The sequence below is a fragment of the Mustelus asterias genome, chromosome 9 (assembly GCF_964213995.1).
Source record: "Mustelus asterias chromosome 9, sMusAst1.hap1.1, whole genome shotgun sequence".
NCBI classification, from domain to species: domain Eukaryota; kingdom Metazoa; phylum Chordata; class Chondrichthyes; order Carcharhiniformes; family Triakidae; genus Mustelus; species Mustelus asterias.
In genome coordinates, this window is record NC_135809.1 from 131,798,061 (window position 1) to 131,815,583 (window position 17,523).

The following is a 17,523-nucleotide window of genomic DNA, read 5'->3' on the forward strand; positions in this document are numbered from 1 at the left end:
CCCTATCTCTCCATCTGCTTTTTCTGACAGAAGGGCAAAGATTACAAACATTAATTTACTTTCTTCTCAGATGTTACCCAACCTGAATATTTACAGCATTATATGTTTATACGTCTGGAGAACCACATTTCAGTTCATGAGGTGCTTGCCCAGTAGGATACATACATCAGCACGGTGGAAGATGCGATGCTGATTTGCCAGAGTAATACTGGAGCTAAAATAGTTAAATTATGACTACGTTTGCATTTATTTAAGTACATAGAAAGTTAAGGGAGGAACCAATTGTGTTCAAAAAACAATTTTATAAAACTGATGGGATAGAGAAAAGCTATCTTCTGAGAAAATCCAGAATAAAATCCGAATTGGAACTAGGTTCTTCTGGGGTGAAATTAAAAAGCACGTGTCCACACAGAGGAGTGAGAATTTGGAAATATTTGCCACAAAAGGCTGTTGTGGCTAGACAAATGGAAAATTTTGAACTTGCTATAGTTAGGCAAGGGTAATGGACTGGAGGATGGGGAGAGGAGGCGGAGGAGAAGATAATTTTCAGAACAAGGCCTCGGATAGTGGAGTGAAGTTGTACCGCCTGGCCAAAATGGCAAAGGAAAGAAACAAATTTCTTCGATGTCTATGACTTTACTTCTGACCCTCCCTCATTCCAAGATAAGAGCAACTCCAATTTACATACAATAGGTAACTGAAGGAGGAAGAATTCAAATAATCTACTTTGCAGCTATATTATTGTTCTTACACATTCAAATAGAGCTGCCACTGGCTCAAAGCTGCGATCAAGTTTTAATTGCTCAAGTTTCCAGTTTGATACATACTATTGTAGAACCACCCTTTTCTGTTTCTGAATCAATCTTTCCACCTGACAAAGCCATGGAGTGTTTAGTGACACGTCGAAGGTAGGCCTCCAGTTCCGATTCATTCTTGTTCTCAATCAGCACCAGATGATCCATAATCTGGTATAAAAGAATAGTTGAGACAAGTTAAGTATCACACAGCATTTTAATTTGCCTGTTTCCAATTATATTTAGAGATGCAAATATCGCATAACCTCTGCAATTTGTAATAACAATGAAATATTGAAATCATTCCTTTAACTTGTTCATTCTAACATTGCTTGGATTGTGAAAATGCATGAATATCGGTCATTTTTGAATTCTAAAACTTGTTCAGAGACTATTAGCATTATTACTCTTTCAATGCAGGTATCGAGAAGGAAAAAACATAACTCAACTTGCTGCCAGAATACTGGAGCTAAACAACATATACTTTGGGGAAGCAACTCCTTTTCAAGAGATTTTTCAGCTGCAATTCATGCATTAACGACTCACAAAAAGTGACATTTTGCTCTGGGCGATATCTGCCAGACTTCCGATCAAATGACAAGTATGAAAGTCCACAGAAGTATGATATAGGAAACCTCATTCCCCCACAGCCCATGTACAAGTGACATTGCCCAATACATTGAGGCAAAATTCTGTGGATTCTTTTGACATCTGCAAAGAAAGTGAAATATCACAAAACACTAGCCCAGATGCCTTCCTTGACATGGTATCCCCATGATGCCAGCAGTTCAAGAAATAAATTCCCAGCATGTCAAAGTTAGCTAATGAATATTTGGCTCTGATCAGGGTGTATGATGAATGGAAACTACATTTAAAGGCAGTCACAAGAATAGCAGAGTTTGCAACTACACAATAAGCCACACTCCACTCCTGCCTCCATCTCAACACAACGCAGCCTGCTGGATGCTTAGCAACCCAAGCCAAATGTATTTCAGGAATTCCACAAAGCTGTTTAAGGGCTGTCATCTGACATGTAGCTCAAACTGGTGTAAGTCCACATCGATGGAAATCAACAGTCTGAATTTCTGACTGAGATGTCAGTTTAGTGCAAATTGTGGATAGCTTGTGCTAAAGACACAGCATCTGTGTTGCATTAAGATTCCTTAAAGTAATTTTATATCAGATCCTTCGAGCTGCTAGATTTACAAAGCATCCCTCTCTAGGTTGCAGCCATTTCTTTGCCCACATTTCCAGCCTATCTATATCCTTCTGTAGCTTCTGACAATGCTCCTCACTATCTGCAAGTCCTGCCAATTTTGTGTCGTCCGCAAACTTACTGATCACCCCAGTTACACCTTCTTCCAGATCATTTATATAAATCACAAACAGCAGGGGTCCCAATACAGAGCCCTGCGGTACACCACTAGTCACAGGCCTCCAGCCGGAAAAAGACCCTTCCACTACCACCCTCTGTCTTCTGTGACCAAGCCAGTTCTCCACCCATCTAGCCACCTCCCCCTTTATCCCATAAGATCCAACCTTTTTCACCAGCCTACCATGAGGGACTTTGTCAAACGCTTTACTAAAGTCCATATAGACGACATCCACGGCCCTTCCCTCGTCAACCATTTTGGTCACTTCTTCAAAAAACTCCACCAGGTTAGTGAGGCATCACCTCCCTCTCACAAAACCATGCTGACTATCGTTAATGAGTTTATTCCTTTCTAAATGCGCATACATCCTATCTCTAAGAATCTTCAACAACTTCCCCACCACGGACGTCAAGCTCACCGGCCTATAATTACCCAGGTTATCCTTCCTACCCTTCTTAAATAACGGGACCACATTAGCTATCCTCCAATCCTCTGGGACCTCACCTGCGTCCAGTGACGAGACAAAGATTTGCGTCAGAGGCCCAGCGATTTCATCTCTCGTCTCCCTGAGCAGCCTTGGATAGATTCCATCAGGCCCTGGGGATTTGTCAGTCTTTAAATTCTCTAACAAACCTAACACTTCCTCCTTTGTAATGGAGATTTTCTCCAACGGTTCAACACTCCCCTCCGAGACACTCCCAGTCAACACATCCCTCTCCTTTGTGAATACCGACGCAAAGTATTCATTTAGGATCTCCCCTACTTCTTTGGGCTCTAAGCATAATTCCCCACTTCCCTGAGAGGTCCGATTTTTTCCTTGACAACCCTTTTGTTCCTAACGTATGAATAAAATGCCTTGGGATTCTCCTTAATCCTGTCTGCCAAGAACATTTCGTGACCCCTTTTTGCTCTTCTAATTCCCTGTTTGAGTTCTTTCCTACTTTCTTTGTACTCCTCCAGAGCTCCCTCCGTTTTTAGCTGCCTGGACCTACCATACGCCTCTCTTTTCTTTTTGACCAGTCCCTCAATTTCCCTGGTTATCCACGGTTCTCGAATCCTACCCTTCCTATCCTTCTTTTTAACAGGCACATGCCTGTCCTGTAGCCCTAACAACTGTTCCTTAAAAGACTCCCACATGCCAGATGTGGATTTACCCTCAAACAGCCTCTCCCAATCAAGAGCTGCCAATTTCTGCCTAATCCCACTAAAGTTAGCCTTCCCCCAATCCAACACCTTACGCTTGGGACACCACTCATCCTTTTCCATCACTATCCTAAAGCTAACAGAATTGTGGTCACTATTTGCCACATGTTCCCCTACCGAAACTTTGAAGACCTGACCGGACTCATTCCTCAGTACGAGGTCCAGTATAGCCCCCTCTCTAGTCGGGCTATCTACATATTGTTCCAAAGAACCCTCCTGTACGCATTTTACAAATTCCTCCCCATTCAGAGTCCCTGCTCTCAGCGATTTCCAGTCTATACCAGGGAAATTGAAGTCTCCCACTACAACAACCCTATTTTTCCTGCACCTATCCAGTATCTCCTTACATATCCGTTCTTCCACTTCCCTTGGGCTGTTAGGGGGCCTGTAGTACACCCCCAACATAGTGACTGCGCCCTTCCTGTTTCTAAGCTCCACCCACAGTGACTCGTTACACGACCCCTCTGAATTGTCCTCCCTCTGCACCGCTGTAATATGCTCTCCAACTAATACTGCTACTCCCCCACCTCTTTTGGCCCCTCCTCTGTCTCGCCTAAAACACTTGTACCCCGGAATATTCAGCAGCCAGTCCTGTCCCTCTTTCAACCAAGTCTCTGTCACCGCAACCACATCCAAATTCCTCGTGAGCATTAAGGCCCTAAGTTCATCTGTCTTACCTGCTACGCTCCTTGCATTGAAGTATAAGCACTCCAGACCTCCAGGCCCAGTGAGGTCATCCTCCCCCAGAGTGCTCTTCTTCTTTGCCAGCCTTGTCCCAGCCCCAAGCTCGTCCCCAGCCTCTACACTTGTAGACCTAATATTTTGATCCCCTCCCCCCTGCCATACTAGTTTACTAGTGTTGTGGATGTGATGCCAATCAAGTGGGCTGCTTTGCCCTGGATGACGTCACGCTTCTTGGAGTTTTTGGAGCTGCACTCATCCAGGTAAGTAGAGTATTCCATCATACTCCTGACATGTGCCTTGTGGATGGTGGACAGGCTTTGGGAGTCAGGAGGCGAGTTACTCATCGGCAGGATTCCGAGCCTCTGATCTGCTCTTGTAGCTACAATATTTATATGCCTAGTCCAGTTCAGCTTCTAGTCGAAGGTAACCCCCAGGATGTTGATGGTGGGGGACTCAGCGATGGTAATGCCATTGAATGTTATGGGGAGATGGCTAAATTCGCTGTCATTGGAGATGATTATTGCCGAGCACAGATGTTACTAACCACTATCAGCCTCTGTCCAAGCCTCACTGCATTTGGACATGCATTGCTTCAGTATCCAAGGAGTTGTAAATGCTGCTGAACACAGTGATCATTCCTACTTCTGACCTTATGATGAGGGAACATCATTGATGAAACAGCTGAAGATGGTTGGACCTAGGACACTAACCTGAGGAAGGCCTACAGTGATGCCCTGGAACTGAGGTGATTAATTGCCAACAACCATAATATTTGCGTCAGGTGTGACTCTATCCAGTAGAACTCAAACTGAGCATTAGTGGGCAGGTTGTTAAGCAAGTGCTACTTGACAGCATTGGTGATGACCCCCTCCATTATTTTACTGATGATTGAGAGTATTATCAGAGAGGACCATCAGAGGATACAGCAGGATATAGATCAGTTGGAGACTTGAGCGGAGAGATGGCAGATGGAGTTTAATCCGGACAAATGTGAGGTAATGCATTTTGGAAGGTCTAATACAGATAGCAAATATACAGTAAATGTAAGAACCCTTATTAGTATTGATAGGCAAAGGGATCTGGGTGTACAGGTACACAGGTCACTGAAAGTGTCAATGCAGGTGGAGAAGGTCGTCAAGAAGGCATACGGCATGCTTGCCTTCATCAGTCGGGGTATTGGGTTTAAAAATTGGCAAGTCATGTTGACGCTTATACAACCTTAGTTCGGCCGCACTTGGAATATAGTGTTCAATTCTGGTCGCCACACTACCAGAAGGGTGTGGAGGCTTTGGAGAGGGTACAGGAAAGATTTACCAGGATGTTGCCTGGTATGGAGGGCATTAGCTATGAGGAGAGGTTGGAGAAACTTGGTTTGTTCTCACTGGAGCGACGGAGGTCGACGGGAGACCTGATAGAAGTCTACAAGATTATGAGGGGCATGGACAGAGTGAATAGTCAGAAGCTTTTTCCCAGGGTGGAAGAGACAATTACTAGGGGGCATAGGTTTAAGGTGCGAGGGGCAAGTTTTAAAAGAGATGTACGAGGCAGATTTTGTACACAGAGTGGTGGGTGCCTGGAACTTGTTGCCGGGGGAGGTAGTGGAAGCGAATGCGGGAGTGACTTTTAAGGGGCGTCTTGACAAGTACATAAATGAGATGGGAATAGACGGATATGGTCCCCAGAAGCGTAGGGGTTTTTAGTTAAGTCAGGCAGCATGGTCGGTGCAGGCTTGGAGGGCCTGTTCCTGTGCTGTAATTTTCTTTGTTCTTTGAGAGTAGACCCATGGGGCAGTAATTGGCGGAGTTGGATTTGTCCTGTTTTTTGTGTAAAGGACATACTGGGCCAGTTTTCCAAATTGCCGGATAGATGCCAATGTTATAGCTATACTGGATCAGCCTGACTGGTGGTGCGGCAGGACAAATCCAACCCAGCTAATTGCCGCTCCATTGGTCTACTCTCAATGAGCAGAGGAGCACTGGGTAAACCAGACACGATCCGTGTTAGAGCACAGAGTTTTGGATGACTGTTTACAATTGTTAGAAAGTGAGAAACTGATAATATGTACACTGGAATAATTTAGTCTAGAGATAATAAAGGCTCTAGCTGACTTGAGACAGCAGCAGTCAGGCAATGTTATGGAAATGGAACTAGGTAGGCTAAATTATGAATTTGACACTGGTCAGAGGCTGATTTCAGGGGCAAATGAGACACCAAGGTTGCAAAAGATTTGTTTCAGCCTCAGTCAGTAGGAAACAGTTTGTGACGAGGACCAAAGGACCATGACTTGTGTCAGGAAATTTCTACTCGTCCAGTACAGCACATCAAAAGTGACAGTGGAGGGATGCAACTTGAACCAGTGTCTTCACCTATCACCTGTGTTCACTGACTGAGCAGACTTTCATCCTTGCTTTGAAATTTCTCCTTCGCCTTGCCCCTCTGTACTCCTCCAATTCTGGTATCTTGCACACCACTAATTCTTGGTGGCTGGGGCACTGGCAGCTGATGGCACAGGTTCTTGAATTGCCTCCCTAAATTCTCTTCCTTCTGGATGCTCTTCAATGCCTACCTTTGATCTAGTTTCTGCTCATCTGTTCCATTATCTACTTATGAGATTCAGTGTCAAATTTTGTTTGATACTGCTCCTCTGAATTACCTTGCAGCATTTTACTACATTAAAGGCACTATACAAATGCAAGTCTTTCCAAGTCCAATGGTGGATACAATTATATCTCTGCTTCGAGAGAAATGAAGTGAAATCCAAACTCAAGGTGTCTCACATTTCTGGAAAGCATATTACCCTCATTTAGGCAACTGACCATCACAGACCTTTGTGCACATCTAAAATTTAGCTATGCTAAGTGCAAGCCGCAATTGTCAATTCAGAAGAAACAGCTGGGCATAAAAAGAGCATTCTCTCGTTGGATAACAGACTGAAGGAGCTCAATTTCTGTATATAAAATTGTTGAAACCTGTTTCTCGATGAACAAGTAAACTGTTCTTTAAGGTATTTCTCATTCTGTGGGCAAAGAAAGAGTTCAGCTGAGAAACTGGCACACCTATTGCAAGCAAGGTACCTCAGACTTGGAGAGCACAACTATCATTTACTCTTTTGCCAGATCTGGTGTCTAATGCAACAGTCGATCATTAAATACTTGGATGATTATAATAGGAGGAAAAGCCTGAAGATATCTTCAGGCTTTTCAGGAAGGTTATCTCCAATTGCAATGGGATCTTGATCAATTGGGCCAGTGGGCTGACGAATGGCAGTTGGAGTTTAATTTAAACAAATGCGAGGTAATGCATTTTGGTAGATTGAACCAGGGCAGGACTTACTCAGTTAATGGTAGGGCGTTGGGGAGAGTTACAGAACAAAGAGATCTAGGGGTGCATGTTCATAGCTCCTTGAAAGTGGAGTCACAAGTGGACAGAGTGGTGAAGGAGGCATTTGACATGCTTGGTTTCATCGGTCAGAACATTGAATACAGGAGTTGGGACATCTTGTTGAAGTTGTACAAGACATTGGTAAGACCACACTTGGAATACTGTGTGCAATTCTGGTCACCCTATTATAGAAAGGATATTATTAAACTAGAAAGAGTGCAGAAAAGATTTACTAGGATGCGACCAGGACTTGATGGATCGAGTTATAAGGAGAGGCTGAATAGACTGGGACTTTTTTCTCTGGAGCGTAGGAGGCTGAGGGGTGACCTTATAGAGATATATAAAATAATGAAGGGCATAGAGAAGGTCAATATCTTTTCTCAAAGGTAGGGGAGTCTAAAACTAGAGGGTATAGGTTTAAGGTGAGGGGAGAGATACAAAAGTGTCCAGAGGGGCAATTTTTTCACAGAGAGGGTGGAGAGTGTCTGGAACAAGCTGCCATAGGTAGTAGTAGAGGCAGGTACAATTTTATCTTTTAAAAAGCATTTAGATAGTTACATGGGTACAATGGGTATAGAGGGATATGGGCCAAATGTGGGCAATTGGGACTAGTTTAGGGTTTTTTTTAAAAAAAGGGCAGCATGGACAAGTTGGGCCAAAGAGCCTGTTTCCATGCTGTAAACCTCTGACTCTATAGAGATTTACATAGAACCACAAAATCCCTTGTTTGATTTACTTTTCATTTTACTCTCATTATGTCACACAACTAAAGAGACTGGCTTGGATACCACCTTTTGAAAACATGTCCTCTAAACAGAGACATCAATGAATGTATTGCTCATTCAACAATAAATAGCAAATTAGTCATCTAACCTTCGGCCCCAATAGCTTGCAAAGCGTATGAAGCAATGTTTTGTGTGTCCTCGTGGGAAGATCGCACTTCATTTGTTTTAACCTCTCCCTTGGGAAAATCCGCATAAAGTTGTGTATGTCCAAAAGAATTCTGTCAACGTTGATAATATTCACAATACTTGGGAGAAGGCGTATCATGCGCCACAAACACTGTTAAATATAATGAACAAAACGTAACCAATTTGAATGCATAGAATTTTAGAAGCAAAAAAAAGTTAAAATTTATGTTTCAAGTGTTACTGGCACATTACCTTCATAACCAGCTCAGAAAACTTTGGAGTGTTATTTGTTGTAGCCAGAAGACTATCCTGTAGAAGTACAATCAAGGAACTGCAAAGCAAAGATTTTCTTTAGGCGAAGTAGATAAAGAATGCATGATAATTATAAAACTATACTACATTGCAGCTAGCAAAAAAAGATGATTTTTGATAAAGAAATATGTAACTGAATGGAGTGCCATACTTTAGTTTCTTCCTTCTATCTTCAGCCTCCAATGAATGTCTCATTAATGATCATTAGGCTACTTATTATTTAGCTGCCCCCATCATGGGAGCTTTTTTCTCTCCAACCTTGGTTCACTAATGTCCTTCAGGGGAGGAAATCTGTTGTCCTTACTCTGTCTGGCCAACATGTGACTCCAAACAAGCACAAGTAACAATCTTCTAGTTTTTCACATGAAAGTGACTCTTTATTCCAATAAAGAACAGCTTCAAACAATACACCAGAACTAGATAACCATTGGAAAGCAAGCTCTAAAAAGAGATTTCATTTCCAAAGACCACCATGCAACCAAGAATAACTGCTATTTCTTCAAGTACAAAGTTAAACCCGTGAATTTAAAATAGTTTCCAATGGTTCGGGTCTGGGAAAAGGGAACATCCATTTAAGATTAAACATAAAGATTAAAGCTGAGGTGACACTTTATTTGAAAGCATGCTGAAAGCTGTGGAATTCCCAGTGATGTTTGAAACCCACATCCAGTCAATAGGAATAATTTACATCTGGTTGATACTAAGTTGAAGAACTTGGACGCTCATCAAATAGGCTCCTTCAACAGCAGGGATGAAATGAATAAATGGCAATCTAGCCATTTTGTTAAAATTTGCTTCCAGGAGTAGGCCTTTCAGCCCAACCAAGCCTGCTCCAATCAGATTCAGCGACACTTTCCCCTGCTATCTCCAAATCCCTTGATGTCATTCGTCTCCAGAAACCTGTCTTGAACATGCTGAACAATCGAGCTTTCATGGCCCTGTGGTCAAAAATTCCAAAGGTTCACAATATCCACTCAGTGAAGAAATTTGTCCTCAGCTCAGTCTTAATTAGTCTACCCCTTAGTCCACAATTACATCCCCCTGATTCTAGGCACTAGCCAGGAAAAATATCCCATGGATGCCCACCCTAAACCCCATACCCTTCCGGGGACCATATCCCTCTATGCATGTACTTGTCAAGACGCCCCTTAAAGTCACTACTGTATCCACTTCCTCCCCTGGCAACAAGTTCCAGGCACCCACCACTCTCTGTGTACAAAATCTGCCTCGTACATCTCCTTTAAACCTTGCCCCTTAAACCTATGCCCCCTAGTAATTGACTCTTCCACCCTGGGAAAAAGCTTCTCACTATCCACTCTGTCCATGCCTCTCATAATCTTGTAGACTTCTATCAGGTCTCCCCTCAGCCTCCGTCGCTCCAGTGAGAAAAAAAAACAAGTTTCTCCAACCTCTCCTCATAGCTAATGTCCTCCATACCAGGGAATATCCTGGTAAATCTTTTCGGTACCCTCTCCAAAGCCTCCACATCCTTCTGGTAGTGTGGCGACTAGAATAGAACACTATATTCCAAGTGCGGCCTAACTAAGGAGAATCTCTCCTTCTAAGACAATCCTGCCTTATCAGGGATTTGTTTGGGGAATCTCTGCTGCACTCCCCATATCTTTACTTAGATAACGAGACCAAAGCTGTGCACAATACTCCAGGTGCAGTCTTACCAAGGCTTCATACAGTTGTAGCAGGACATCTTTACTTCTATACTCAGTTTAATAAAGTCTTATGTAGTACCAGATACCAAGAGCATGCTCAGAGAAGCTGTAAAACTTGTGGACTTTGGAGGTGATGTATGTATGGAGCAGGCATCTTGTACATTCTCTAGTGATTATTGGCAATTGGGATTAAATGTTAGACTTCATTCCACTGGTTCAGCCATGGCACAGAACACAGTGCATGGGAGACTTCCTTGATGGCAACTGCCTTGGAAAATGTTGGGAAAATATTGTAAGTACCATGCTCTTAGTAAGTAGTGAATGTCATGGAGCGAAATGGACAGCATACTCAAACACTTGCGTACAATTGACTTAGTGACAGGGAAACTGATGTAATTGCTGCTATTTTATGAGAAATGGACAGTATATAGTGATTTTGGTCCATCTGATTTATCGAAAGATTGAATTGTGAAATCTGGCTTTCAAAAATGCTTTCATTTAAAAGCTTATTAAGGTGCATCATTGTTCTGAATTAGACATGAGACACTGTTTTCAATCCTGCTTTCCTAGGGGCCAAATAAGGCAGCTTTCCGGTTTGTTGACCTGTAACTGACCTCATTTTCCTGCCTTCTCTACAAGAAAGCATTTGGTACTCGTCTAGAATCTTCCCTTCATGATGTGGCCCGGATCAATAGAAGTACCTTGAATTAGTACGAATCAATATTCTTTTTTCTAAGGTTTCTATCCTGTTCCAGAAAGGACCCCACTAATATTCACAAACACTTAAAATTTCAATACTCCACAGATACTGGCTGTCCTGAGTATTGCCACCATTTGCTTTTCTTGTTAAAACTTCAAATAGCATATTTTGTACCATAATGGGGTGCTTTTCAAATGCTGATGGCACTTGACTGAAATAATTGTTCCTAAACCAAGTTCCAAAGGAGACAAGCTTCAAGAGCTTATAAGTGGCCATAATCTAATATAGCTCAGCTCAGTTTTCCCCTTTTACCTCAAGATGTTGGTTGGGTCTGATTTTTCCAAAACTTTAACCATCAGCAGGTTGACTGATCGTATAACCTGCGGACCTTCATCCAAGTCATCTAAACGGGAATCTAGCATCAATAATATTAATCCATGCATCAGATCTTTCAGGACTCCCATAGAAGCCTCCTTGGCCAACGTTTCCACTTGGAACAACTAAATAAAGACAAAAAAATAATTCCTTAGCAGATCAAGGGAAAGAAAGTGATGATGTAAAAGCAATTTGTTTCTTTGATGTACTGGAGGCCAGCCAAGTGAACAAATCGTTCTAGTGAATAGCTTTATATGCAGAGGATTCTGTAATTACATCGTAAATATCATTTCAAAAATTACAAAATGTTCTGCTCCTCAATTAAAAACTCAAAACACTTGGTATACTTCTTGGTCACAGTACAGAAAGGAAAAGATCCTTGTAATTGCTCAGATAGGCCTAAACCAACTAAACTAACCAAACTGTTACATCTGTACTCAATGCACAACAAGGGATTACTAAACATACTAAGTCACAGAGGTTGCAATCTAAATCCAAACTGTCGCTATTGGAACGCAGGAATGTTTCCATAAGGCTCATCTTTTGCAGGCAGAAAACCATTTGAACTATCAAGCTACATTGCAATTCTTTTAGAAGCTAAGGTAATGCTCTTTTAAACCCCATATTTCCACTTCTGAATACAACCATAACCTCCCTAAGTATTGGGTTATGCTTAATTCAAAGTTGTTCAATTTTATTTACAGAAAATGCTGGAAAATCGCAGCAGGTCTCAATTTTACTTTTTACAATTTTACTTATGTTGAGTTGAAATCACAAGCGCCTCCAGTGTCATTTCCTTATTTGAATTACTGAATAATTTAACCTTTATTTGAATGTTAGGATAACAGGATATGGTGGCCTGGGTTTCTCAATTGCCACTGACAGCAAATGCGATTTGGTAAAGCAAAGCCTATTAACTTCTTTGTATATCTGAACTGATTTTGCATCTGTGAACCATTTTGTAAGGAAACCAAAGGTTTAAGGGATTTATATTTGTATGGGTAAACATTAGAAATAATACATAGCTGTTTCTGTGCCTGTAGCTAGATTTTATGCTGGACAAATGTGTTTGTATGTGTGGGGGTTGGTTTTGATTCCAACTGGGATTCTGTGGTGCTTAGAGTGCACTACAGCACGAAGAATAAATAAAAGGCATAAGTATAGAATGCTGACAGTGCAGAAAGCTGCTATTCAGCCCATCCAGTCTGCATTGATTGTCCAAAAGAGCATCTTACTCAGGCTCACTCCCCCACCCTTACATTTACCATGACTAATCCACCTAATCTACACATCTTTGGACATTATAGGGCAAATTTGCATGACAAATCCATCTAACCTGCATATCTTTGGACTGTGGGAGGAAACTGGAACACCCAAAGGAAACCCACACAGACATGGGGAGAGTATGCAGGCATTGCTTAGCAACTAGAGGCCCCAAGGGAAAAATCTTTTCCTTTGTTCTTTTGCGAGGAGTTTCCAGGAAGTTAAAAGAACACGAGGAACTGGGTACAGAACAGGATACTGCTTTTTCAAGTCACAAAATTGAAAAGGAGCTGGATAGTGAGAAGTCAGAAAAATATTTGAAGTGGTTCCAAGGTTTGTGATATCTTACTATAGTTTGAGATATTAATTGAAATAACTGTGCAACAATTGGTGTCTGGAGGTCGGAGTGTGTGTAAAAGCAGTCAAGACAAAAATCCAAAAAGGATTGGTGCAAAATCCTGCAGTGGATTTGCTGAGCGGAAAATGGTCATTTGTAAAATCTGGACTGGATGTTTGGAATGCAAACCGTTAAGTGAAGGTATTACTACGAGAGAAGACATGTTTTGGAAACGGAGTTTGGAAAATCGTATGACAATCACCTGGGGGGGGATTCGGGGGAGAAATCCATGGAGATTAATTTGGATTCAAAGGAGTGTATATTTTCCCACAGCCAATTTGTGTACTTTAAAAAAGGAACACGCGCATGTGTGAATGAGGCCATTGTAGATTCAATGTATTGTGTCATCCGCGTTAAATCTTAAAACCTGTGTATTTGTTAAACTAAAGGGGAGTAAAGGAGTATGGTATTATAATCCAACATTTATAGGTTTAATTAAAAAATATTAAAACTAATTAGCAGTGCTGTGGCATTGTCCACCTTTGATAAAGAAAAAGTAAAAGTTACAGTTTTTGGAGTCAGAGTTCCATTCTGGGATCTTCCTGCCCAGATACATCAACTGGGATCTTAACACTACTGTGAAGTTTCACTGGATTCACTTTCCACCAGCTTAAATCTCACATGATAACGGGTTCATACTTCGTATTCAAGAAAAAAAGGTTACTCCTGTGGACACACCAAGTAGGTGGGTAACTGACACCCGTTATTTTGTCTTATGTTTCGGTTAGCCTCCTATGAAATACACATTCTCTCACCCACTTTTCAGGACACAGGCAATTTAGTCCAAAAGTTTAATACAGATTAGCCGAGCCATACCATGTATATTGAGGGAAGTGATTTAACTGCCATCAGCACGGAAAATTTGTAAGTCTATTTGTTGTCCAGATAAGACCACTGAACTGGGCAATGGCATGCATGGTTACACAAAAGCAGGAATGATAAAAGCAAACAAACTAAAATGACTCCTAATCAAATGGAGAGCAGTTTTCCTTTTTTTGTTGCCATTAGTAAGCAATGCTGACAACCACAGGATGTGGGACACCTGCCTGGCTTAGGCAACAGGGCATCAATTCACCAAAGCCACTGACAGGAAACTGACAACTGTCTCAATAAAGGCTGCAGTGTGGGAGACTGACCCAATCCAGATGGGTTAGGTGAAAATTACATCTGTAGGTTAACATTTCCATTTCCAAACACGTCACTTCAATGCCTTCCTTCCTCCCAGTGCAGGAAGGCCACCATTAGTCATTAAACACTACAAGTATTGGTTTGAGTCCTTACTCAGCAAGAAGCAGATAATAAGATTTCCTCACTGACAGAGTGGTAAGCTGAAAAATGTATTAATCTTTCTTTGAGTTCATCTTTTGATCCAATTCCTTTCCAGAGGATGCCTGAAAGGAATGGAACCCTGACTCCAAAAACTGTAACTTTTACTTTGTATCATATTCAGTATACCTTACTTCACAGCAGCAATCCCCGCACAGCTCCAATCTTTTTCCTTTGGCTAGTTAAATATGTTAGTAGTCACCTTTCTTTCACTTTAGAAGAGTCTTCTAAAAGCGGTAGCGTCATATTCTTCATTTCGACAGCATTTATCACAAATAATACTTTTCAGAGACTAACATTCTTGTTGCATATTTTCAGGGATTTCTAATTTATTTCATTTTTGTTTTCTCGCATTGCTGTCTAAATTGCAGCTCTCATTATGCTATATTTCGAATGCTTCATCTTCCCTTTGGATCCCAAGTCTAATTTTAGATCAAGTGTAATTTTTGGTTAAGTCATGCTAACGCTAAATGTGCATTTTCTTTTTTCTTCCACTTTGCCTAGATATGTTAACAATGGTGTTGCTTTTTTCCCCCCACAACTCCCAACTTGTTAATGGCTCAAGAGTCCAAACGTCTATCTCTTACATAAATTTAACATGTTTCACCTACATACCCTACTACTTGTGGCAATTGCATCGATTTGTGAGTCAGATGGCCCCTGTGCACATTGTTTAGTCCTCAGGGTTCAGAAAGGAGCAGCTATGTCACTGCACAACTGCTCCTTCATTAGTGCAACTCATCACTCTCACATGCTTGCCAGCAAAGGCTACAGAAAACATTCAGATTTTCCCTCAATTGAACAGGCATATTCTAGACAAACCTAAGGCCCAGATTCATTAAAGCTTTAAAATACAGGTTAATACACTCAATGGAATATTCATTTCTATTGGATTTTAAGAATTACGGTTTATAAATTTAATAATGCCCACCACATTACTGATTGTTTAAAATTTAATGTTTTGAATACTTGCCCATTTCTTTCTTAGTTGTTACATGCATTATGCCCACTGTTGTCAAATAGGCATCTATTTTGTCAGCTAAAACTTCGCGCAGTATAAATTCAGAATAAGATTTTCCAAGTTCAAGCATAGGAACATCTTACACAATAATAATTTAAAAATAGCACATTAGAAACTATACCGTAATCATATTCCCGATGATACAGCTATAAAGTTTCAGGATTTCGGTCTTGTTAAGTTTTTCATCAGCCATGTGAGTGTTATAAATTAATCGAAGTTGCATGAAGGTTGCAATGAGAAATTGGTCAATGTGACCAGACATGGTGTCAGCTTTATCCTCCTGTCGCAAAACTTCATCAATCTGAAAACCAAGCAAGATGACTTCATTCGCTACAATTCATGCAAGAGACATTGAATATCATTTAGACAATGGATTCTCATTGTACTAGCACAAGAGGCTGCCATTCAGCCAGTCTTGCCTGTGCCAGCTTTATTATTTTACATCCATAGCATCTGGTTACCAGCCTACTTGCCAGTGAAAGCATTCTCCCCGGTTTGATTAAAGCCTTTTATTATGAGTAGTTTAAGTCTCCCCCTAACTTTCTCAACTTGAACAACAATCACAGCTTTAGTCTCTCCACTTAACTTGAACTCAGTCATCCAATTATTTTAATTAATTCGTGGGATGCTAGCATCACTGCTAATACGATCAGCATTCAGTGTCCATTCCCAATTACCCCCAAGGAGGCAAGTTTGTGAGCCGCTTTCTTGAACCACTGTAATTCATATGGTGTAGGTACACCCACAGTTCAGCTAGAAACATAGAAACCCTACAGCGCAGAAGGAGGCCATTCGGTCCATCGAGTCTGCACCGGCCACAATCCCACCCAGGCCCTACCCCCACATATTTACCCGCTAAGCCCTCTAACCTACGCATCTCAGGATTCTAAGGGGCAATTTTTTTTTTAACCTGGCCAATCAACCTAACCCGCGCATCTTTGGACTGTGGGAGGAAACCGGAGCACCCAGAGGAAACCCACGCAGACACGAGGAGACTGTGCAAACTCCACACAGACAGTGACCCGAGCCAGGAATCGAACCCGGGACCCTGGAGCTGTGAAGCAGCAGTGCTAACCACTGTGCTACCGTGTCGCTAGGTAGCGAGTTCCAAGATTTTTGACCCAACAACAACAAAAGAGCTGTGTGCTATATTTCCAGGTCAGGATGATGTATGTGTGATTGCAGGAGAACTTGTAGTACAACTGCTCCCATCTCTCTGCTGTCCTTTTTCTACTAGCTGATAGAGGCCATGGTTTCAAAGTCTTGATAAATTGTTGTAGCGCATCCTGCTGCTACTATGTGTTAGTGGTGGAGGAAGTGAACATTTAAGACGGCAGACAGGGTACCAATCAAGTGGGCTATTTTGGTGTTAAGCTTCTTGAATGTTGTTGGAACTGCACTCATCCAAGCAAGTGGACAGCATTCCATCACAATCCTGACTTGTGCCTTAATGATAGTTAAAAAGGTTTTGGGGAGTCAGGGGTTGAATTACTCGACAGAATATGCAGATCCTGACCTGCTCATGTAACTGCAGTATTTATTTGATTGATTCAGTTAAGTTTCAGGTCAACAGTGCCCCCTGCAATGTTAACGCAGATTTGCCCTGCCATTGATTTCTTAGTAAGAAGTCTCACAACACCAGGTTAAAGTCCAACATGAGGAAAGGTTGAGGGAACTTGGGCCTTTCTCTTTGGAGCGGAGGAGGTTGAGAGGAGACTTGATAGAGGTTTATAAGATGATGAGGGGGATAGATAGAGTGAACGTTCAAAGACTATTTCCTCGGGTGAATGGAGCGGTAACTAGGGGGCATAACTATAGGGTTCATGGTGGGAGATATAGGAAGGATGTCCGAGGTAGGTTTTTTACTCAGAGTGGTTGGGGTGTGGAATGGACTGCCTGCAGGGATAGTGGAGTCAGAAACTTTAGGAACATTTAAGAAGCTATTGGATAGGCACATGGAGTACTTTGGGATGATGGGGAGGAAATAGCTTGATCTGGGTTTCAGACAAAGCTCGGCACAACATCGTGGGCCGAAGGGCCTGTTCTGTGCTGTACTGTTCTATTCTATGTTTATTTGGTAGCACAAGCCACCGCTCCGAAAGCTTGTGGCTTGTGC

General features: G+C 41.8%; 1 protein-coding gene and 1 non-coding gene across 2 annotated transcripts in view; both read right to left on the reverse strand.

Moving 5' to 3' along the window:
• Positions 1-17,523, reverse strand: part of ckap5 (cytoskeleton associated protein 5) — a 153,480-nt gene that overhangs the window by 15,106 nt on the left and 120,851 nt on the right. Inside the window, exons 36-40 of the mRNA XM_078221041.1 lie at positions 15,529-15,708; positions 11,338-11,525; positions 8,599-8,677; positions 8,309-8,497; positions 828-965 (exon numbers count right to left, since the gene is read on the reverse strand). Coding sequence (XP_078077167.1) covers positions 828-965; positions 8,309-8,497; positions 8,599-8,677; positions 11,338-11,525; positions 15,529-15,708 — 774 coding nt within the window. The remainder of the gene's footprint in view (positions 1-827; positions 966-8,308; positions 8,498-8,598; positions 8,678-11,337; positions 11,526-15,528; positions 15,709-17,523) is intronic.
• Positions 15,030-15,138, reverse strand: LOC144499358 (small nucleolar RNA SNORD67). The gene has a single exon (XR_013498831.1). It is a non-coding gene; the product is annotated as a small nucleolar RNA SNORD67 (small nucleolar RNA).